A 24668-nucleotide genomic window follows, 5' to 3' on the forward strand; every position below is an offset into this window, starting at 1 on the left:
GGATCACGAAAATGAAATGATGACAGAATGAGGCACAGAATATGTATGCATTTATTCTGTGCTGCAAAGAGAGAATGCCCTCTGGCTCATTTTGTGTTTTTACTGTCCACTCAGCAAACTTTCTTTGTGAGCATCAAAGTCCTACGGGAATCTTGCCAAGGAAGGGTTGCAGAATCAGGACTTAGTCATAAAGCATTGAGTCATGCATTAGTGTTTGTATTGCGAACTACAGCTATTTTAAAACTATACCTATAGAAGCTTATAAAGCATAATTGCTTTTCTTGTTGACCTAAAGGGAATAAGAGGTGAGAGAGAGACAGACAGACACAGATATAAACACAAAGAGAGAACGGGTGTGAAATTACCAGATAATTATCTGAGGATAATGTACACCAATGTTGTGTATCTGGTGGGTCCATTCTAAATGACTTTTCCACCCATGTAAGGTTTTAGTTAATGGGACAGGGATTCCACTTTACATTTTGGTCTAAATCATCTAAAACTGAAACTTATAAATTTGATTTTCTTGGCATTTTGAAACCACATCTTAAATTGTTTTGTGTCAATAACAATTTTTTTTTTAAATATTATTTTATTTTTTTGGCTGCATCAGGTCTTCGTTGCGGCACACGGGCTTCTCTCTAGTTGTGGCAAGTGGGTTTTCTCTCTGTAGTTGTGGTGCTCCAGGGCATGTGGGCTCTGTAGTTTGTGGCACAAGGGCACTCTCATTGAGGCACGTGGGCTCAGTAGTTGTGGCACGCAGGCCTAGATGCCCCGCAGCATGTGGGATCTTAGTTCCCTGACCATGGATTGAACCCACGTCCCCTGCATTGGAAGGCAGATTCTTTACCACTGGACCACCAGGGAAGTCCCAATGTGTCAATAACAATTTTTGAGTGTTAGTATAATATTCTGGGGATATCTTAGTCACTGAGGCTCCAAAGATGAACAAGACAAGATCCCTGTCCTCAAAGATCTCACAGTACTTGGGAAGGAGAGCTGGGAAAGAGTAAAAGTGAAGTGGCCTCCAGTGGTGACTTAGACAAAGCAAACCAAAGGCTTCATCCAATCAATGGATATCTATGATATAGGTATTAGTACATGAGCGCTCAGGAAATATTTATTCAGTTATTCAGTCTAATCTCAGCCACAGATACATCAGCTAAGTGTCATTTCTCCCATTTCAGAAGGTGAGAAAATTAAAATTTAGAGTGTTTTAGATGCCTCACATTAGACCATTTGGTTTTTAAATAGGGAAATAAATTTTAAACTGAGAGATTTTTTTGTTCATTTGGTTTGTGTCTGTTTTTCTCCAGCTGCAGTGCAAAAAATGATCTCTTGCTTTGGATGAAGTTGGGCAATTACTTGAGAACATCATCACCTTGCCCCTTTATTATGCATGAAAGGATTCCTCAGTTTACAACCAAAGATAACATCGATTTAGAAACTCAAGCAGGAAAAATAGGAGCATAGAGAATGCATGAGGTTTCATAAACATATGAACATGGTTCAATAAGAGGAAGGAAAATATTAAACAGTCCATGGAATATTGAAGGAAAGAAATGTAGGCAGAGATAAGATGAAAAGTTGTGGGATAGAGGCTGTCGGGTGTTGGTTCTCTGTGTAACTTCACCCAAACTCAGGACAGTTTTGTCTTTTGGAAAGCTGTGAACTGAAGACATTTCAAATCAAACTGAAAGATAAGCTTGTCTTTCTCACAGTTGTGTTTACCAGTGTCACAAAATAATGTGTCCACAGCAGATGAAATCAAATGCTACCTATTAAAACAGACCTCTTATTTGCAAAACACTTTCTCTTAAGACATAGTTAAGAAGAAACATGTGTTCCCTGACGGTTCTTCCAAATCCAAAATTGTGTAGCGAGCTGATTGGAGTGACAGTAGTGCTCTACCCCATCCAATAAAGCCTCATGCAGAGAACAAAATATGAAAGTGTGTGTGTGTGTGTGTGTGTGTGTGTGTGTGAGTGTGTGAGTTTTGCAAACCATTTGTTGTTAAATAATACAATGAGGACACAGTAAAGTGTAAATGTATATATGTATGTAATTATAATAGTAGTGGATTTTCATCAAAAAATGCAAATGATTACTCAAATGATATAAAAATCATGGGTTTAGAATAAATTTATCAATATTACTTCATTTAATACAACTTTAATTGCTTTATTTAAATATATTTATATTTAAATATCTTTTATTGAACATCTTGGTAGAAAAATATAAGAAAAATCATTTCAAATATCAGTAAAGAGACTAACATCCACTGTTGGCTTTGTGTCTGATGCTAAGTGCTTCACACGTAGTGTTCAATTTCATTTTCACAGCAATCCTTTTTTTTATTAATGTGAAAATTGAAGCACTGGAAGTGAATTGCCCAGGTCACACAGCCACCTGAGGTAGATTTGGGAGTCATGCCTGGCAATATGACCTGCCTCCTTTGCCAGCAGGCTTTCCAGATTCCCTCAGACCAGAACTCACATACAATTGCCTAGGGAAAACAATGCTGAAGTTCCTTTGTATATTTTATATAAATAGGTTTGGTGACCTGCTTTTAAATGTAAAATCTTGCCACGCCACTAAATATTGAATACTACTCCAGCAGTGAGTGAGATAGCTATCAATTTTCTATCCATGTTCAGTATATTTACCTAGTTTAACCAGATTAATTTAGGAAACTGTTTATACGATTCATGATTTAATGACTGACTGGAAAAAAATAGAAACCTCAGTGGCTTTATCGTTCATGCTAATTACAATCTTAATGACTCTGTTAGTAATTTGTACCTATAAGATGTACACGTGGCTTACTATGTAGTTTTTATGCATGAAATATTTTAAAACTTTCATTCTGTCTGTATCAACAGTAGTTATAGCAGTGTGCGTACAAGTGTTTAAGGCTTTGGAGTTGGAATAAATCAATATTCAAAGACCAGTTTTTCCACTTACTAGGGAGTACATACTTAGACAAGTATTAAGCCTCAGTATTATTATCTGTAAAGTGGGTGTAATAATAGTATTTACTTCATAGAAGTGGTAAGTGAGGATTATATAATTGTTCATTCGTGTAACAGATGTTTATTGATCCCTAGTCTGTGCAGAGCACTGATCTAGACACTATCATACAGCAGAGAAAATGAAAATTCACCCCAGGACTCATGAAATTTGTATTCTACTGGGGTTAGAGAGCTAATAACAATGAATATTTAATATTATATAAATAAATTATAGATAATGCATATAATACACTTACTTAGTGCCATATATAAAATACAAAACATCATTAGTTGCAAAACCAAGAATTATTATTATTATATTTTATTACATATATAAGGCTTCTATGTGCTGAAGAAGCAATTTGATAATGATAACAAAAAAGATTGGGAAAAGAAAAATCAGTGGCATTCAGCTTCTAACTTGCAAAGTATTTATAGTGGAGACATTCTTAAAAGAATGCACATTCTTGGGATTTATATATTGCATAGATTTCTTTCTTTTCAATTTATAAAGACAGAACAGAGACTCCTAAACAAAGTTGATCCCCACTGCTGCCCTTCTCTAATTCAAGCACATGCATGTTGAAGTTTTGGTTGGCCTGCTTTACTTGAGAACACAGTGTTGATGACACTGAAAAATCATTAATGAAGCTCTCCTCCCCAGACCCACCAGCAATTAACATTTCATAAGTAAAATCAACTGCCTGGAAAAGTCAGTGCTGCATATGAAATGGCAGGCTGTCTGCTTCAAACACTCAGCTTGGGGATTGCTTGATTCTATGTTTCTGCAGTGCTTGTGAGTTGAGCCCAGAAAGAAGGGCTCAAGTGAAAAATGTTTATGGAAACCAGATATTTTATTATACAATAATAATCAATGGTTAAAAATATTTAGCAGTATAGACGGGGTGAAAATAAAAGTTCCTGTTCTTTTTCCCCGGCTTCCAGATCTGTCTTCAGCATCAAATACTGCCCTTAGTTTCCTGAAACTTCTCAATGAAGACTTTTTTTTTTTTTTTTTTTTTTTGCGGTACGCGGGCCTCTCACTGTTGTGGCCTCTCCCGTCGTGGAGCACAGGCCCCGACCGGGGCATGAACCTGTGTCCCCTGCATCGGCAGGCGGACTCTCAACCACTGCGCCACCAGGGAAGCCCTCAATGAAGACTTTTGACTAAACTTAAAAAAAAAATATATATATATATAGACATATATATTGTTGTTGTTATTTGACTATATATACATATATACATGAAATATGTCTATATATATATATATAATCATTTTTATAAGACTAAGAACAGGCATCCATATGTGACTCAAAAACTAAAGACACACTTCAGTAGAAATGCTGTCTACAAAACGAGGGCACCAAGTTCTTAGTGACCAAGTAGGCTAATAAAAGAGATGTCCACCTTAGAAATCCTCACCTATGAATTCCTGCTTTGCATATTCAACAGTAAAGTTCCCGTTCTGTAAGAACAAAAGAAAATTACCTTGAGAGATCATGTAATTTAAGTTCATGAGCATAATTTTAAAATAAGTAAGCTTTTTCCACACATCACTCTTAATTCTCACATCTATTTTACAACATTATTTTCTCCATTTCAGCAATGACAAAATTGAGACTTGAGGATTTAAGTAATGCCCAAGGTCACAAAACTAAGTAAATGAGCTTGCTTAAAAAAGCCAGATTATAGATCCAAGAGCCTCCTTTCCACGCTTCCCAAGAATTCATAACTTGTGTGGTTATCATGTTAGTGTTGTTTACATAACACCAAAAGTCAGTAGTTCTCACATCGTGAGAGGGTCCACAGCCACTTGCATGCTGAATGATCATAAGAGTGGTTATAAAATTTCATGAACAAGGTAGAAGTTGGTTCTGATTGTATTGTGCTCATAGCTGATAAAAGTATTCCCCACAACTTTTATTTTTTACAGAAGGTCTTTTGACAAACATTAAGTCTAAAATGATTCCACTTCAAGATTACATGGCAATGTGATTGACAGGGGAGAGAACCAGGCGTAGAGTGAGAAGCAAAACTCTTTCAAATTAGACAGCTCTACATGATGAGCAAAATGCCTATGGATCCTGTCCTAGGACATTGAATGTTTATCTCTAACTCTAGAAGCATGAATTAGTTTTTCTAGGACTACAGATACACAGGAGGGAGCATTTCATATTTCTCTATATTTTTTGCTCTATATTTCATTGTCTATATTTGTTTTGTTCAGTCATTCATTCAACAATATTTATTGATCATACACCACGTGTTAGATATTTGACCAAATGCTGATATTTGAGTAGTAAACAAGGCACAACTCTTGCCCTATGGAACTTAAAATCGAAAGAGGGGATACAGACAATAAACAAAAATTAATTAAAAATCGTATGATGAAATTTTATACCACATTAAGGCACATAGAAAATATTAAAATAATGTATGTCCTACCCGGTTAAGTGAATGCATCAACTAAAAAGAGAGAAATATGTGCCAGGGAGTGTGGAAGTGCAATAATAGCGCTGATACCACTTTTTACAGGATGTGCATTCAAGTGGTACAGGAAGTAGGGTGTGAATGGCTATGGAATTCTCTATTACATAAAATTCTTCAGTTAAGCAAATGAGCTTTATAAAAACCTGTAACTCTAGGAAATAGACTCCATTAGGCTAAGACCCAAATAAAGCTGGTTAGCACTACCCCTGACACAAAGTCTGTACTCAGTAATATCCCAACCACAAGCTCACTTTTTCTGCGGTTTGAAGGGAGGAAAAATTGTAATGTACCAGAGCCCTTCTATTAATCAAAACAAGACTTTATGCCGAGAGAGGAGAACAATGAGGCCAAGGCAAAATTGTTTAAATAAGAGAAAGGACTGGGGAGCATGAAAATATCAGTTATTGCAGTTGTTGGGGTAGTGTCATGAGTTTTACTTGGATAGCTCAAAAAACTATGTATTTATCCTATACTGATATTAAGTTAGAATGCAGAGTTTCTAGACAAAAGCCATTGTCCTAGGAAATAAGAAAGCACAATCCTTTATTTTAATGTGTTTATACTATTATACTGAAGTTAATCCAATTTATTTTATAAAATTAATAACAAATACTACTGAAAACAATAATTATACCAGTTTGAAATGATTAAATTAACCACCAGGTGGAGCTCCATGAATTCAACGTATGTAGTCAGAAGTAGAAAATCACTTAAATTGGTCAAATTAGGAAAAATTACAACACATTTTTTTTCTGAGCCATTTTGGCTAATTTCCTTATTTGCAATGCTTAGAGAATTTATGAATTATAAGAGATGGGCTCTTATTAAAGACAAAATCCCAAATTACTTGATTAGTATAAAACTTTTTAGCAAACTGAATTTAAACCAATGTTGTTTGCTTAAGTTACTTTATAGTTTACTATAAATACATATTCCATTGTATACTGATAAAAGTATGTAACTATAATTGAAACTGAGGACAAATGAGAAAAATCTATTAAACCTGCCTATTATTCTATTTAGTACGGATTTTTTTAAATGCTTATTTTTTCCAATTTGTTTGTTTGTGTGTGTGTATGTGTTTGTCTCACCCCAGAACCTGAAATTAAAAAAGATGAAAAGATGTCCAAAGCAGGTAAGGACACTTTGTAAGATTTACATATAAGTATATATTCTGTTTATAATGAACAAGGCCAGTGTTACAATCCGGCTGTGTAAGGCCTTGAAATGCTGAAAACATTGAAAAAATACTTGTGTACCCCAAATATTTTAATTGTAATAAGCCATACACAAAAGTATGCTAAAATTAATATAGCTTCTGTTTTCTGTTAGCAAATTTCAGATACGTTTGTCAAAGCATTGGAACTGTTAACATATGCTGCTCCTCATTTATCTACTGGGCAACTGAACATTGTTTACAAAGTGCTAAGGGGACAATTTCACTTTCAGAGAATTTAGCCGGATTGTGACAAATGCCTAAATCTTATTCTTATAATTGGTTGAACCTTATGGAATCACCTGTACTCGAACATCTTTTACCTCAAAAACAGTAGTTTCATACAGTTCAACATAACAGATTCAACTATTTTCTTTCCCGCTAATTAAATATCCAAATACTCTTTGGAGGAGTAATCCATTGCCTTACTGACCATTAATTTGAAAATTGGAATACTTTTACAAGAGACTTCCTGCAAACAGTTTCTGCGAGAAAGGAAGACAAGAGATTAGCTGGTCACTTTTAAGACAGGTGTTGAAAGTTAGAAGAAGAAACATCATAGAATAAAGTTCAGGGGAAAAAAAAGACTAAAATTCCTGAGGAAAACTCCAATTAATTACAGTCTTTCTAGGGCTAACCCTATACCAAATATTTTATATCTATATGAACATATTTACATGTCTGTATCTACATACGTAAAAGGTTATATCTATATCTCTCCCTATAGTGAAAGTGATACTATGTACATGCATTCATATCGTTGGTGTTAAAATATTTGCATATACTAATTTTCACAAATTTTAACCTACATTTAAGTAATTCTTGCTTCATCCTTCTGTGTATAGGTTAAATAGTAACCCAAATTATTGTCACTTCTACGAAAAGTATTGTCAGCATATCAAAAGGGATTGTTTAAGTGTTTTTGTATTTTTAGTGAATGAAATAATCATTTTAAGTGACTTTATAAAATCTGAAAATATGCATTCTCTGGAAGATAAATGGAAAAATCAACAATTTTAAACAGTAAGAAAAATGCATGATAAAGACAAAATGATACATTGAGTCTTAACATCAAAAGTTATAATTGAACTTTAGATATATCTGAAGAAAAGGAAAAACTATGTATATAAATTACTTTACTGCTGTTAGCACCCTTACTGGGGTCAGCGAAAAATCGCTGGCCAGATAAAAGGTGCATGATGTCACCCCTTCCTGTAAGCATAGCATTGTATTTTATGCTTTATTTTACTTTTGGTATATAATGGAAAATAGTAATATATGCACTATAAATTCCCTATTATTGGTTGACATTAAATAATTATGCCTGTTTTTATGTTATATTTATTTTTCTCTTCCTAAAAGGAAAGAGAAATCAGCACTAAGGGCTATTTTATTATAAAACATAATCAATTAACAATTTATTAACAACATATATTATACTAATATCACTGCCATATGTCAAGAATTGTGCTTGTTGATACAAAGTTTAGAAACAAGTGATAAGATATTGTTTCCATCCCAAGAGAATATGCTCAAGGACATAGACATGAACTATTGAAAGATGGCTACCAAATAATTAGTTACATTTGTGAAGAGTGCTCTAGGAGTCTAGAGAGAGGGGACATTCCTGTAGTCTGTGTCAATCAGTGAAAACTTCAGGGAGATGATGGATTAAGCTGGGATTTTAGGAATATGCAAGAGCGTCTGAGGCAGGAAGGTGATTATAAAGCATGGCAGAAGTCAGCTTTATAGTAGAAAAACATGAATTTGACTCTCTTTGCCACTTGCTAGGGGTGTGACCTAAATTTCTTAACGTTTCTGAGTTTTAATTTTTTTGTCTATTGAATACTCACCTGGTAGGGTTGTTATAAGAAATCCAGTTGATGTTTGCCATTTGGTTCAGATTCAATAAAAGGGAGCTCTATTTAGGAGTTAGCCCGGAGGCAAGGATGAGCATGGCATAAGCAGGAGACAGTGAGGAGAGGATCAAGGACCAAAGGAGATTCCAGGGGCTACATGAGGAACAGAAAATGGCAGGACTGCAGCAATGACGTCTGCCCATATGAGTAAAAGCTTACTTTTCTAGTAATCTAAGAGTTATAAAGGTGGGAGAAATTGATAGGGAGAGGTAGAGAGGCAGCATTAAGGAAGTGAATTCTGTTTACTTTAAATATTATTTATAGCCGTGACTAATATTCTGTGTGGAATTATTAGGAATTAAGTTTTTTAAATATCACAGGACCTAGCAACCCACTGAAAAATACTAACAGCATCTTGTTATATACCCTTTCAGTTATATGAATACAACAATCACAATCATACTATCTGTACTGTGGTATCACTGCTTCTGTAATCGTCAAGCTGTTTCACAGGAAAAGGCTGGAAACTGATGACATTAGCTATATATGACTCTAAGGTCTCAAGCACGAAAAGATGAAGAAGGTGATGAAATGTAGAAGTTGCAAAGGAAATGCAGGTGGTGTGGACAGAGGTGTCCTAGAGACACTAGGAAATCGGGAATATTCACTCTGAATCCTCACACAACGTTTTGTATCTATGAGCTTAGAGGTTTAGAGTTGCAAGCCAAAGGAGAAAAGGGTTTCTTCAATAAACAGAAAGATAGAAAAGAGAAGGGAATGAAAGGCAGCTTCTTTGGAAAGTAAAAGAACTTGTAAAAAGGAAAGTGTGTTACCTGAAAGATCGGGACACACAGTGTATCAGTATCCCAAAGCCTGGACACTTTCAAGAAAAGGTAGAAAAATCAGCAGTCTCAATGTCTCAGGAAAGTCAAGGGGCATGATGACTGCGAAACAGCCATTATATTTGACAAAAATCTGTCATTTTGTGACCAAGTGGAGAGCATTCTTAGTAAAGTGGTGGAAGTAGAAAGAAGCTTAGAGGAATTAATAAGAGAATTTATCAGTAATAAGTGGATGCAGAACAGCAGTTACTTTTTTCAGCAGTTTGCTGTTAAAAGGAGACAAGGGCTTCCCTGGTGGCGCAGTGGTTGAGAGTCCGCCTGCTGGTGCAGGGGACCCGGGTTCGTGACCCGGTCCGGGAAGATCCCACATGCCGCGAAGCGCCTGGGCCCGTGAGCCATGGCCGCTGAGCCTGCACGTCCGGAGCCTGTGCTCCGCAACAGGAGAGGCCACAACAGTGAGAGGCCCGCGTACTGCAAAAAAAAAAAAAAAAAAAAAGGAGACAAAATACTGTATTCCAGCAGGTGGAATCAATGAACTAGGTTTGTGGTTTCCACGTTTATGATAGGGTGGAGCATTCCAGGGAGAGGAGGAGCATGAAATCCGTAGGGAGATATTAATTTGGAGAGAACTGCCCCAGATATGACAAGTGTTGGTATACACACTATAGGTGGAGGACATTAGCTTAATTATGAGGAAGAAAAAATCCTCCCCTGAGCTTTGTAAAAACAATGAAAGGATAGATTAAATTAAAGCTGAGTGTACATGAGGACGCTTCTGGTGAGCAATCTTTTCTCCTAAAATCTCTTCTGCAAAGGTGACCACTAACATGTCCGTTGCCAAACCCAGAGGATAGTTTTCTTGCTTCATATTACACTGACCTCTAGATAATATCTGACCATGTTCGTCATCTCTTACTCCTCAAAAAAAAAAAAAAAAAGTTTTTTTCTTTGACAGAAACGAAAACATTTAACCCACAGAGTTAAAAATAAAACAACAAAAGATGACTACAATTTAAAAAACTGAAGCAACATTGTAGCAATTAGTTATTTTTGACATGGCATATTATTAGCCTCTAAATTCTTTGTTTTTTACCCCCTAATGAAAACGATGGCAAACAGGGCATGCATTTCATTAGGTAATTGGAGAATAGCTAAGTGTTCTTTTCGGGAAGCAATGGACATTAATTATAAGTAGTAATGTAATTAAAACCAAAAAAGACTTGCATAAGTAATAAGCAATAATTTACTTTTCTTATTTATCAAGAAAACTGATATTCATAAACAAAATCTTCAGAGTTCTGTAACTGCATTTCTAACTGCCTCATCAAAATCTTCACATCGTTAATCTGCCTGGACACCACTTTGTTTTAAAATTGAACTCAATATCCCTTAACATTCTCTTTTCCTTTTGTTTCTTATCCCAAAAAATGGAACTCATGACTCAGAATTCAGTTACACTGACTTAAACGTCCGAGTCATTTGCAGCTTTCCCTTCTCTTTCAGAACCCAACATCCAAGTACGTACTAAGTTATATGTTTCCCAAATTTGGTCTTTCCTTTTTTTCTCTCTCGGTAAAAAGACCCTAGTCTAGTTCTCATCATCTCTTGCCTGAATAAATATACAAACCCATGACTTAATCATCTTGTTTCCATCTCCTCTTCAAAGATCTACCGAAGCCTATGCTAGTTACATTTTCTAATTGGGTATGTGTAGGGGCACAGTGTTAGATTCATTGCCACTGCATTATATTGCCACTGCATTATACTGCCCCCAGCGTATTTCTTCATGTGGCTTCCATTTGTCTAATCCACCACCACAAAGACATTTTAAAAAGATCACCAATTCTGTGGATTTTCGTCTATTCAGTGACTTTTCAATATTTTCCTTTCATGTCAGGTCCATATCAAAAACATCTTACCTGTTTAACTTCCCTCATTCTTTTTTTTTTTTTTTACATCTTTATTGGAGTATAATTGCTTTACAATGGTGTGTTAGTTACTGCTTTATAACAAAGTGAATCAGTTATACATATACATATGTTCCCTTATCTCTTCCCTCTTGGGTCTCCCTCCCTCCCACCCTCCCTATCCCACCCTTCCAGGCGGTCACAAAGCACTGAGCTGATCTCCCTGTGCTATGCGGCTGCTTCCCACTAGCTATCTACCTTACGTTTGGTAGTGTATATATGTCCAAGCCTGTCTCTCACTTTGTCACAGCTTACCCTTCCCCCTCCCCATATCCTCAAGTCCATTCTCTAGTAGGTCTGTGTCTTTATTCCTGTCTTACCCTTAGGTTCTTCATGACATTTTTTTCCCTTAAATTCCATATATATGTGTTAGCATACAGTATTTGTCTTTCTCTTTCTGACTTACTTCACTCTGTATGACAGACTCTAGGTCTATCCACCTCATTACAAATAGCTCAGTTTCGTTTCTTTCTATGGCTGAGTAATATTCCATTGTATATATGTGCCACATCTTCTTTATCCATTCATCCGATGATGGACACTTAGGTTGTTTCCGTCTCTGGGCTATTGTAAATAGAGCTGCAATGAGCATTTTGGTACATGACTCTTTTTGAATTATCTTCCCTCCATTCTTGGCAACTTACTTTCCCACCCACCCCTTTTCTCTGTCTTTAAATACACAACATGAATTATCCAGCCTTGGTCTGTTTGCACATCTTTTCCTCTAGCATATCGTGTGATAGCAATGTTTGTTGAATGGGTTTCTTCTAACTTTGTGTCTCAGCTCCTATATTATCTCTGCTGTGAGCTGTGCAGCCTTTTCCTTCTCAGAGGAGACAGAAAATCACTCAAAAGCCACCATAGCCACAGCAGATCAACAAAATTATCCTCATAGAAAGGGAGACATTGGTTAATGATTATTTTAAAAAATCTATTTTTGACATGTGTCTTGCATTTGCAGTATAGCACATGCAGAGATAGTTTTTTAAATGTAAAAGACCAACAGAGGCAGGATGGTTTAGAGAGAGGAACCCTAGGACAATAGGTATGGAGTGATTTACAACAAAACTTAAGTTCTGAGTCCTTCATTCTTTACCTATGAAATAGAGTTCCCATCAACAATGTATTCCATGCTAATCTAACAGACTTATTGTGAAATCACATGATATAACATATGTGAAAGTGCCTTCAAGAGCTATGAAAGCAGAAAAAAATAAAAGGCTATCATCCATATCCTTGCTATTCCAAGGGTGGTCCACTAAACAGCATCAGCATCACCTGGTTGCTTGTTAGATACGTAGACTCTTAGGTTAAAATTTGAGAAAGAAAATTATAGAATTCGTAGACATCTAAGATTGCCCTTATCTCCAGGGAAGAAAAATATATCAAGCTTCTCTCTATACATTTAGCTAATGCAAAGTGTACATGTGTTTTTGAATGGTTGCTTTCTAACTAGAAGCAAGGTCCTCACAATAACTAAGCACTGGTTGACATTGTCCATCCACTGTCTCATTTGGATGATTTCTGAACTTTGGTCATCCATGAAATGACTGAGGAATCAACCCTTCCTTTCTTGTGACACAGCACAGGCAAACAGGCACTGCTTGTACCTGTGTGTTCATTTGAGCTTAAAAGGAATAAATCCACGTATTTTGCTTGAAGTACCTGTATGTCAAGGGTAAACTGTCTTTTTATTTTACCAGCTGGCTGAGATATTGATACAACAGGTGAATGACTTAGTGAAAGAAAACAGGATGCCCTTACACCTATCGGTCATCAAAGTATCTCTAGCCTATATCTTTTAAAGAACTTAGTTCCAATTGGTTATTCTATTTAATTTACATCTACCATAGTATAAAATAAATACAGTTCAATATCTATTTAAAATTTACCATAGTGATCCTGCAAGAGAAATATGTATTAACCTTATTAACTGGATCTTAATAGATTATAGAGAGAATTTACATTCTCTCTTCCTCTCCCTCCCTCCTCTCTCTCTCTCCCTATTTCTCTCTCTCTCACACACACACATACATGTTCATGTGTGCACTCACACACACACACAATACTTTATGTTCATCTTTAAGTTAACCAGAAAGCATTGGATATTTGAATATGCAGGGCTCCTATAAATTGTAGAGATAATTAAATCTCAGTTTCATTAACTAAACTAAGTTATAGTAGGATCAATGGCTAAGTTTAGTTTAATAAGTATTTATAGAATTTCTACCATGCATTAAATACTTTGCTAGGTTTTAAACTCTCAAGAAATATATTTTATCTAGGCAGAGATCAGTAAATAAAGAGCTAATACTAGCAAAAAAAGGACTAAGTAATTAAAATCAAACAAGAAAAAGTTGTTCCGAGTGAATTCTGTAAACAGAGGAAAGTTTTATTTTTCCAGCCTATTGGTTCAGAGAAAAATTCCCAAAGGAGAGAATATAAGAGTAGTCTCAAAGTATGGGTGAAGATTACCCAGGTGAAGAAAGCCTGGGGAGGATATTGCAGACAAGAGAGAGTAGCAGAAGCCTCAGCTAGAGGAGGGAAGCAGTGAGGAACATTGAGAGCCACCAGTGTTTCACCTTCACTTCAGCAAAAGGTCTGCGTGGAGGATAGGAGTAGGTGAGGCTTGAGAGGAACAGCTGTGTCCCGAGTAAGGGTTGTGTCCTTCTTCCTAAGGGAAATTGGGAACAACTACAAGAGTTTAAGCAAAATGAGATACAACTTAAATTAGAATTTCAAATTGCTCAGTCTGGTTAATTACAGAGACTGACGATACAGAGGATGTCAGTAGTTTCAGGAAGTCTGTTGGGGGCAGGAGACTATTGCACCGATGCCTCTAGAGTTATTAGATTCTCATAGAGCACTGGTAGGAAGGAAAAGAAGAGAGCTGTTACAGAAGTATTTAGGAAGTAAAATTGCCATACTATGGAAAAGGGAGTGGAGTGGAGAAAACTTCAGGATAACTCCCAGGTTTCTCTCTTGGGATAGTGTGTGGACAGTAATGTCATTTTCTGGGATTGGAATTTTCAAGAGAAGTGCAGATTTAGCAAAAGGAAGCTATATGTGTTATGTAAAGTTTTGACATATTTATTATACAAATTTTTGTCGAGCAGTTACTATATTATAGGGGATATTGAAATGGAGCAGGACCCTATGGTCCTGGGCCCCCATGTCCTCAGCCTGCCTTTTGTCTGTGGAAAAACTTTAGCCAAAGAATAAGTTTAATTAGAGAAGTGAGAAAATGCAGAAACAAAGGAAAACAGTCAAAGGAGACCAAATAATAACAGTTTAATCATTAAGCAAAGTCAAGGACCTTTAGTTCCTCCTTAAGGACTACAGATAATATTTTGAGCCATATCCCGTGAGCTGTCTTATAGATACTGACACCCCTACCAGGAGGAAGAAGTTAACTACGTGATGACCAGGCAGTAGCCATGACATAAGCTGCCACAATTCCAAGAACTGGCCTCAGAGAAATGGGAACAAACCCTGGAACTAAAGACTAACTGTACTTAAAACAACCAAGATGACTCCGATCAGACCACCACATTACTGATTGCAAGATGGCTGTCAGAACTACCTGTGCTGTTCTGCTCCCTCCCTCCGCCAATACAAGCCTGAAACTCCCCTTTAAAATCCCCTGTCCCGGGGCTTCCCTGGTGGCACAGTAGTTGAGAGTTCGCCTGCCGATGCAGGGGATACAGGTTCTTGCCCCGGTCCGGGAAGATCCCCTCACATGCCGCGGAGCGGCTGGGCCCGTGAGCCATGGCCGCTGAGCCTGCGCGTCTGGAGCCTGTGCTCCGCAACGGGGGAGGCCACAACAGTGAGAGACCCGCGTACCATAAAAAAATAATAATAAAATAAATAAATAAATAAATAAATAAATAAATAAAATCCCCTGTCCCCTGAACAGCAATCGGGAGTTGGTTCTAGGACAGGAGAGTCCACCCTCTCCCCAGGTTGCCAGTCTCCGAAATAAAGCAAGCTTTCCTTTCCTACCAACAATGTTCTCTAGAGAACTGGCTCTCGAGTGGCAAGCAGCCAGACCTGGGTTCGGTAACAATTTGGTAAGTGCAGACACCCATTGGTAAACACAGTCAAGTTCCTGTCCTCCTAGAACTTATAATCTAATTGGGGTAGAGGTGTGGGAGAGACATGTCGAATTAGAGGTACCTGTGGGATGTGCATTGAAGTGTGTTTACCAGGCAGCTGGGGAGAAAACACAGTAGTTAATTCGGAAGTTTCCAGCAAAGGTGTGCTGGCTTAAATGATGAGAGTTATTGACATCTACCGAGGGGGGTGTGTTGGGGAGGAGCAAGGACTGAGGAAGCAACCAGGAAGGACACTGATACGTAAAGAGTGAATGGAGGGGGAGAGGGAGACTCTGAAGGAGTTAAAAAAAGAGAAAGAGGAGAATTCTCTTAGAAGCTCGAGACATTGTCTCAGAAACCATGGAGGAAAGAATTTCAAGGAGGAGGAAACTGTCAAAATGTCAAACATAGCAGAAATTTGCAGTAAGATAAAGATTGAAAAGTATTCTTTGGAATATATAATATGGAGTCACTGATGATCTTATGAGCAATTTTGGTGGAGCTCAATGGGAGGAAAACCAAATTACTATATTTTGAGGCCTTTGGTTGGAAGTCAGAAATTGGAGCTAGAAAATATACATTGTATACTTTGTACACATTGTAGACTATTAGTTTAAAATCTTGTCTGAAAAAGGGAAAAGAGAGTGCATTTAGTTAGGAAAACAGCTGGGCAGAGTAAAAAGAATGGGAGCTGTGACATCAGGGAAACTGTAGTTTGGTTCCTAATCTATCTAACAGAGATTTCACAGCTAGTGTCTTTACAACTTTACAGGGTTACAGTATCTATAAAGGCAATAATACATGGAAAAATGCTAAAAACTAAGGCATACACTAATTCCAGTGTTAAACACCTGAGAGATAAGGGAATTTATGTTCATAACAGCTAAAGCATTTCATTTTGTTTAATTACCATGGAAATCAAACAATTTCCTTTTCAATATAGATCTCTCATTTGTTACTTAAGTTTACTTGTGTACTATTTCCCCACTTGTGTAATAATACCACTTTTAATTTTAAAACCTTGAACTAAATCCTTCTGCCTTTAAAGACCGTATAATTTTATACAGTTCAGCTAAGAGTAAAAATCAATAACATTATTGTTATAGAGTTTTTCTTTCTAACTGTAAAGGGAGAAGTGTTACTGCAGTATAAGTTATTTCTTACACTTGTATTTTGAAAAGTGTTTTGCATAGAAGACTAGCCATAATTATTGATACATGAAAGAGTTTTGAGATTAAATAAGTCTGGGAAAACCTCTTGGAGTTCATCATAGATATGAACACATTATGAAAATCTGATAGTAAAAAACCTGCTGAACATTTTTCCACCCAATGTTTCTCATATTTATTCAACCATGTTATCTTTTCTGTAATATAATAGTGGTGTTCAGCTGAACACACTTTGAAAAATGATGTCTTACACGTTTACTTACTTAAAAGATTGGGGAAGCAATAGAGCAAAGATGATAGAATTTTTTAAATTAATAACAACATATATTTTAAAAAAGAAGAAAAACTAAATAAGGAAGACTGGAAGCAATGTTTGATTGTGTTGCAATTAGAACGATGAAGATATGCTAACATGAATAATAAATTTATGCCCAGGCATTGCTATCTCAAAATTTCCTTTTATTTTTTTTCCCATAAACAAGAAGACAAAAAATTGTACTGTAAATTCTTGGGGGAGGAAGCAGTCATTCTCTTTTGGGATAAAAAATTTATTAAAATTATGTTGACATGGAAAATTGAGTAATTGCTAGCAAGTGGCATTGGTGTTAAATACTTCATAAGTATCCCTGCAGATAGCCATGTAAATGCAGTAGGTCAACCATTGTTTCTATTATAAACTAGTGTTTGCTGATTAGTCACTAGGTATGTGTCATTATAATATGCTGAGAAGGATTATTACCACGAAGAAACTTACAGTAAATCAAGAAAATTGAAATAATTTTTATTATGTAAGTCCAAGGGCATTTATTGAATGCCAACTAATCCAAATCCTGGAAAATGAAAAAAATAACTAATATTGGTGGAGCAATTAATCAATTAATCAAGAGGATTTATTCACATACATACATAATTGGATCTCATAAAATCTTGTGATTTAGGTTTCATTATTTTGCCCAAGTTACAGGCAAGGAAGCTGAAATAAAGGTGAAATGAATTCCCAGGTTACAGAATTCATAGGTGGGATGACCTAGCTTCTTTCAACATATCAATGACCACACTCGTATACTCAACTTGATTTCTAAGGCAGTGAGCAAATGACTTACAATGTCACAAGTTGTCCTCTTTGACTTCAAGGTAACATAAAATGAGTGTACCTTCCTTTTGCCAATGTATCATGGATATAGTTTACTGCCAAATTTAGAACCTCAAATATAATATTATCATTCTATTCTCAGAAAAATATAAATAGAGATGATGGGGGCAGTGGTGGGAAAAAAATGTTGGAGTGGTGATACACCTATTTTGAACTGAACTGATTATCTAAGTAATCCTTAGATAAATCTGGATGATACGAATAACAAATCAGAGCAGTAGACCATATGTTCCTTAGGGCAGGATTTTTGTTGGTTTATTTCATTCTTACTTGTGCCTAAAATAGTTTCTAGCACATAGTAAGAGCTCAGTAAATGTTTTTGAACAAACAAATGTAGTAAGAGCTTAGTTATTCAGTCAAATGGACCTGGAAGCCTGTCTAATAATTTGTTAAAATGAGAAATTGAGCTCATGAGGGTTACTATAAATGTTAAAGTATTCTATTTAAAATGCTTAGTCTGGGGCTTCCCTGGTGGCGCAGTGGTTGAGAGTCCGCCTGCCGATGCAGGGGACACGGGTTCGTGCCCCGGTCCGGGAGGATCCCACATGCCGCGGAGCGGCTGGGCCCGTGAGCCATGCCGCTGAGCCTGCGCGTCCGGAGCCTGTGCTCCGCAATGGGAGAGGCCACAGCAGTGAGAGGCCCGCATACTAAAAAAAAAAAAAAAAAAAAAAAAATGCTTAGTCTGGTTCTGGGCACAAAATAAACTTTTAGTGTGTTAGCTATAAATTATGCTAATAGGTTCATGAGACAATTTTTCAGAATTAAAATTTGGTACAGTTTTTCAAAATCTGAAAGAGATGAAATCATTGGCTTTCATTTAAGCAATTTTTATTTTGTGGAAAAAAATTTTATTTTGTGGAAAAAAGATATAACCCTTTTCCTGCTTGACCTTTGAATGTAGACCACTTCCGTACTAAAATCTTCTCGTTTTATTTATAATAATGCCTTGAGTACTGTAGCCTTAAGTTTTTCTGGTCAAATGTATCTTCTAGAGATGAAATATTTCTTAGCCAATTCAATCAGTCAAGCACAGTCCCATTAGTAGCTTATGAATCAACCTGTGATAGGTACAATTTTTCTCAGCTGGCTTAAAGGAGAGATGCATGGTCTATGAATCCTAGGAAAGTCCTCTCTATCCAGAGAAAAAGGAGGAATAACGATAGCTTCATTTAAAATTACTAAACACTACTTATGCATGAGTGTAAACAAAGAGCCAATAATTAGATATTTCATCTCCTTTAGATATTTCTTCAATGGTATGCATTTTAGACTCCTTCAAAAGACATAATTTTTAGTTTTTAGGTTTTTTACAGAAAGATTTTCTTCTTTCTGTAATTTATGGGAATAAAAAATGTTTTCTTTTTGCCCTTTATATAAAATTGTCATTGAAAATTCTCCTTCCCAATTTCAACCCACTCTAAAAACTAATTGAGGAAGAGCTTTCAGTGTGGCAAAAGCAACTCACTAACCAAGACTTTATTACTTGCCATAGAGGAAGCTGATGATCTGATTATTCTAAAATAAAAAAAAACAACAACAAAAAACACAGCTCCAGAGCTTTTTAGACACTTGCCTTTAAGAAGACAGCTCGATTAGAATGGTTTCTGTCTCCAGGCTAATTTGTGAGTTATTCTGATATTACAAAATTTACAAAAATTCAGTTTTTCCCCATGTTAATGTATTGCTTAGTTTTTATATCTTTTTTGCTATTCTAAACTATAGCTTTATATTAGCTATATTAATTATAATTAATTAATTATAGTTTTATTAATTACTTGAACCTATTCTCAATCTCCTTTTTTCTTTCTTCTATGAATAAACATGCTCTTATACTATTTGTAACACAATATATCGTAGTTTTAAAAACAATGCTTTTAGCTAATTTTTGTTTTGTTTTTTGATTTCGTAGATTAACACAGTGATATTTATATATAGAAATATTTCTCAAGCCAGTGATGAAATGTTCCACACTTGTGGAATGCTTAAAAGAGGGTGTATATTTAATAACTGAATCATATTCCAGAGGAAAATATTTCAGATCTCTCTTGTGGACAAACATAAGGAATCTTCTCTTTTCTTTCATACGCTGTTCAAATTTAGCTCCCAATGACACAAAACATCTTAAGAAAGGAAAATGAGACTGTTTATGTGGGTGTAGTAGAAATGAAAAGAAATAATATTAACTACTATCTCTTCTATTCTCACATCCCTGATTTCAGAACAGAATATCCTAGAGCTCCGGAACTGAGATTAATGTGACCAATACCTAACATGGCAAAAATAATGGTTCCTTTGGGGTCATGCCTCTCTACTTTAAAGAAGCCAATCCAAACTCAGACATTTTACTGTGCTCTCCTCCTCACAAACCCTCCACCACTAAATCATGCCCTAATCAAAGCCCTGACCTTTAAACTAAGGATTGAATCTCACTGAGCCTACATCATAGTGGGGGCTCATTTCTTATTGTCTCATTTTTTCCTAAGACCCACTTAAAGGATCAGGATGTGATGGGGAGGTGTTTAGGGTAATATAGTAAATCTTAATAATTAAAACATGCTTGTGCCTGATGGTGCTAATCAATTTAAAATGCTCTCCAATGCATTTTGTATTCCAGGCCAAAACTACACAATAGTCACAGCTAAACATAGTATAAGTTCCTCCTTTTCTTAGATGAAATGATCACAACATTAATAATAAATCCCATGCACAGACTTTCCCGTGTTTTATTTTCATGTATCCCAAAGCAAGGTGATCACAATACAATTGTGAAAAATATCCTCTGTAGAGAAAAAATGGAAGATTTCTGTTGATAATATGTTTTATTGAAGGGTCACAGAGTTAAAATAGCTCTCTTTTTTGCAACCCCTTCCCAAATATTTTAGCAGCATCTTCGATGGGTCATCAGTGAGAATGTATTTAGTGTATGCATTACTCAAGAGAGCAACCCTCCATTGATACAGAGTTATCACTTGTTCATTATTATTGACTATGTGTGGACAGTGAACAAGTGCAAAGGATACTAAGGTGATAGTTGCAGTCCCTGACTAGTGAACTTATCAATTTATTTGGGGAAGGCAAATGAGTAAATAATTAAAGAGTATTGCAAATAATTATGACATACAGGGATAATAATTTACATTGGATAGGGAGAGTACAGATTAGGGGCATTTAACCCATCATGGAAAGAGGTCAAGAAAGTCTTCATAAGAGAGACAACAGCTGAGCTGTCTTAATAAATGAGTGTGGTACAGTGAAAGGTGATAAGAAGGGAAAGGACATCAGGTGAGAAAGGAAACTGGAGGGTGAAAATGATATATTTGAGGCTATAATGGAGGCAGAAACTGAGGAGGAAATGAACGAATGGAAGTACACTCAAGGTATACTTAGGAAATGGAATGAACAGGACTCTGAATAGGGGTGGCAAAGCATGGAGAAGAATGTTGGATGGCTTCTAGCCTCCTGGTTGGAAATGTAGGTGGAAGGTAGTACCATTTACCAAGATAGAGTACTTGGTTACAGGAGAGAATAATAGATCATGATTCAATTTTGAATTTATTAAGTTTGAATTTACTGTGGTATATACATTTTTCTTAGAAAGTTAGATAGTTGGGTCAAGAGTGGAATGAGTCCATTTATCTTTTTATAGTCTTCTCCAACTTTTCAAAGGATATATGTCATATCTGGAATTGATATAATTTTCTATGCCCTTTGAAAGAGATGAACATAGCATGGCATTTCAACCAAATCTAATTTCTATGACTGTCACCAGAATTAAACTCATCCATAATAATTCAGTCTCAATTAATAGGTAAGCCTTATAGACTAAATATTCTTGGGAGAGTGAAGTGCTTAGCATGTACTAAATGCTGAGTCAACACTTGCTGAATGAATGATTGAATAGTTGAATAATTATGGTGTGATATCAGCACTATATTAAATTCTATATTTAAAAAAAGACTTCAAAGTAATATTTCTGATTAACCTCCTCTTTCTACTGCTTCTCTCTTAACTTACTTTTATCTCTTATACCTGGTCATGGTGCAAACAAAGCACTTGCTGCTAAACAGTTTCATCAGCATCACTTTAATCCTTTTTGAGCATCAAGAAGTAGGACCCAAAGGGTCCCTCACCACACAGTTGAGGCAAAGTATGATAGCTGTCTGGGAGGCATTGTGAGAACAGAATTGTCAAAGCTAGTATGCTTGAATAGCTAAAAAGATTCCATAGAAATTTATTGTTAGTACAGCCTCAAGAAAGTTAACAAAATAATTGGTGCCTAGAAAACTTAGCACAATGCAAAGCGAATGAGGCTGAAAAAAATCATTTCTGTGTATACATTTCACTGGGTTCATGTAACCAGGAAACTGCATAACCACCATAGACCCTGAAGAACTTTCCAAACACTATCTCAATATACTGCCAAAGTATTGCTGCTTTTAAATTTAAAGGATGCCGTGAACAATATTTTTTACTTCTTATCTTTCAGACTGCATTTCTCTCTATTATAATATGAAGTAAATCTCCCTTTTAAATGATTTACTATTTAGATTTAAATTAATATTTAGTGTAAATATATTATTTTAGACCTGGATGAGATCTTAAAAATCACCTAATCTAACTTCTTACATTTATTTTCATTTTGGAAGATGAGAACCAAACAAGTTAAATGGCCATGTCAAGGTTCCACAGTAAATGAGTGTCTGAATGAGAATTTGACCCAACACTTAAGATATCTTTATCTACTGCTTGTTGCAGTGTACTACGAAATAAGTAGTTTCTGATTGTATAGGTCAAAATTTTATTAATTTTGTCTGACATTACTTTCAAAATTCCTTAATATATATAGATATAGATAGGCTATTTATTCTTTTATATATGTAATTTTAAACTGCTATGATTTTTATCATTCATGTGTCTAATATTTTAGAATATTTTGGCTCTTAATTTTTTTCCTTTTACTTTCTTTTTTTATTTGTTGACTATGACCATTTATTCTTTTAAGTCTATGCAGTGTAAGGGTAGAAATGGGAAATACTGCATTGACATTTTGTTTTAATACAATTCAAAATATTTAGAAAATACAGAAAATACAAAAGCTATAATAGAAACAGAAAAAACTAAAATCTCCATAACTAAAATGAACAAATATATTTATGTATGTATATATTTATTATATTGCTACTTACTATTGAACTGTATTCTTTGAATGTGGAGCCAATTATCACTTCCATGAGAACATCAATGTTACAATGATATGGTTTCCTTTGTAAAAATAAAATATTCTTGTGTTATATAAAGTAGATTTCACATCACATACTTTACAGATCTCAATCACAAACATCTGAATATACTATTACTGTCATCTATATTGAAAAGTTGACACCCTATAATCAACATAAGCATGTTCTGTTTTTAGCTTTATCCATTTATGTCTCAGTAGATTGAAGGCTTTCTCTGATTTTAATTAAGCCATATTTGCTGAAATATGACATACACGATTAGATGGAACTCGGAATTGTAAAAAATAACCATAGTTTTTTGTTAAATGAATGCTGTTAACAAATGTCGTGGTTCTCAAATTTCAACATGTGTCAGATATACCTGGTGGGCTGGCCCATGCCTAGAGTTTATGATTCTGAAGGTCAGGGATGGGGCTAAGAATTTACATTTTTAAGTTCCCAGGTGATGCTGCTGTTTGAGAACTACTGCCTTTACAGAATTCTCCTCCAGCAAACATTCTACACTTGTCCTTATGCTTATTGCAGCCTAAATATGGACCTTAGGAAATATATAGTCTTAGACCATGTATAAACAGACATTTACATGCACTTTATTCATTCATGTATCTGCAGATATGTTTGCCTGTGAAGTTTCATCAGATTTTAAACTGATATTATATACTCTTATAACTGAATGTATGAGATCATGAAACTACGAATATAAAAGAGCTAAAGAATATTTAGGACTGACATTAGCAAGATGGTGATATAGGAATTTCCAATGTTCATTTCCTCCCAAGACACATCAATTTGAACAACTCTTTGTGCATGAAAATACCTTCACAAGAGTCAGGGATTCCAGGTGAGGTCTTAAAACACCTGGGTGAAGAAAAGAAATAAGTAAAGACATACTGAGGAGAGTAGGAAAAATAGATCCGCATTCCCGCCATTCCCCTTCCCCAAGCCCAGGCAGCCCAGCTCAGAAAAAGACACCATCCTCATGGGAGAAGGAGAGTGAAGTGAGCACCCAACTTCACCACAGACTCCAGAGCTAGTCTGAATACTAAATGGGATTTAGCCAGATGAAGAAGGAGGAAGAATGTTCTAGACAAAGAGATAAACACTTAAGACATCCCAGAAGAAAAAGAGACCTTAAGATGGTTTTTAGAAATACAATACTTCAGTATAACTTGAACATAGAGTACAAAATAGTACAGAAGAGGGTGGTGAGATACGCAACAATTAGATTCATCAGTAGCCTTATAGAGCAGGCAGAGGCAGCTGGAGTTAATAAAGGCAGTACGTGATTTCCACTGAGATGTGATATCTGACATAACCAGACAGGCATCCTAGAAAATCTCTCTGGCTTCAGAATTGAAAGAACAATGGAAAAAAGCCTGTGTTTGCATGACCAGTTTGGATGTTCTTGGTAATTACAAAGAGAAACAGTGGTGGATTGGATTAAAGAATTGTATTGTTTCCTAGGGCTGTGGTAACTATGCCAGAAAATGAGTGGCTTAAAACAGAAAATTATTCTCTCACAGTTCCTTACACCAGAAGTCCAAAATCAAGGTTTAGGCAGGACTGTGTTCTCTTTGAGGGTTCTGGAAGAGAATCTGTTCCATGCCTTTCTCTCAGCTTCTGGTC

The 24668-nt window shown here is 35.8% G+C and overlaps 1 protein-coding gene across 13 annotated transcripts in view; it reads left to right on the forward strand.

The window, feature by feature from the left end:
- The window catches only part of TRDN (triadin), a 380671-nt gene that overhangs the window by 302933 nt on the left and 53070 nt on the right, over positions 1–24668 (forward strand). For all 13 annotated transcript variants that reach the window (XM_049695258.1, XM_049695261.1, XM_049695255.1 and 10 more), the window contains one exon: positions 6599–6637. In XM_049695258.1, the coding sequence (XP_049551215.1) occupies positions 6599–6637 (39 nt within the window). The remainder of the gene's footprint in view (positions 1–6598; positions 6638–24668) is intronic.

The sequence above is a fragment of the Orcinus orca genome, chromosome 12 (genome assembly GCF_937001465.1).
Source record: "Orcinus orca chromosome 12, mOrcOrc1.1, whole genome shotgun sequence".
Classification (NCBI taxonomy): domain Eukaryota; kingdom Metazoa; phylum Chordata; class Mammalia; order Artiodactyla; family Delphinidae; genus Orcinus; species Orcinus orca.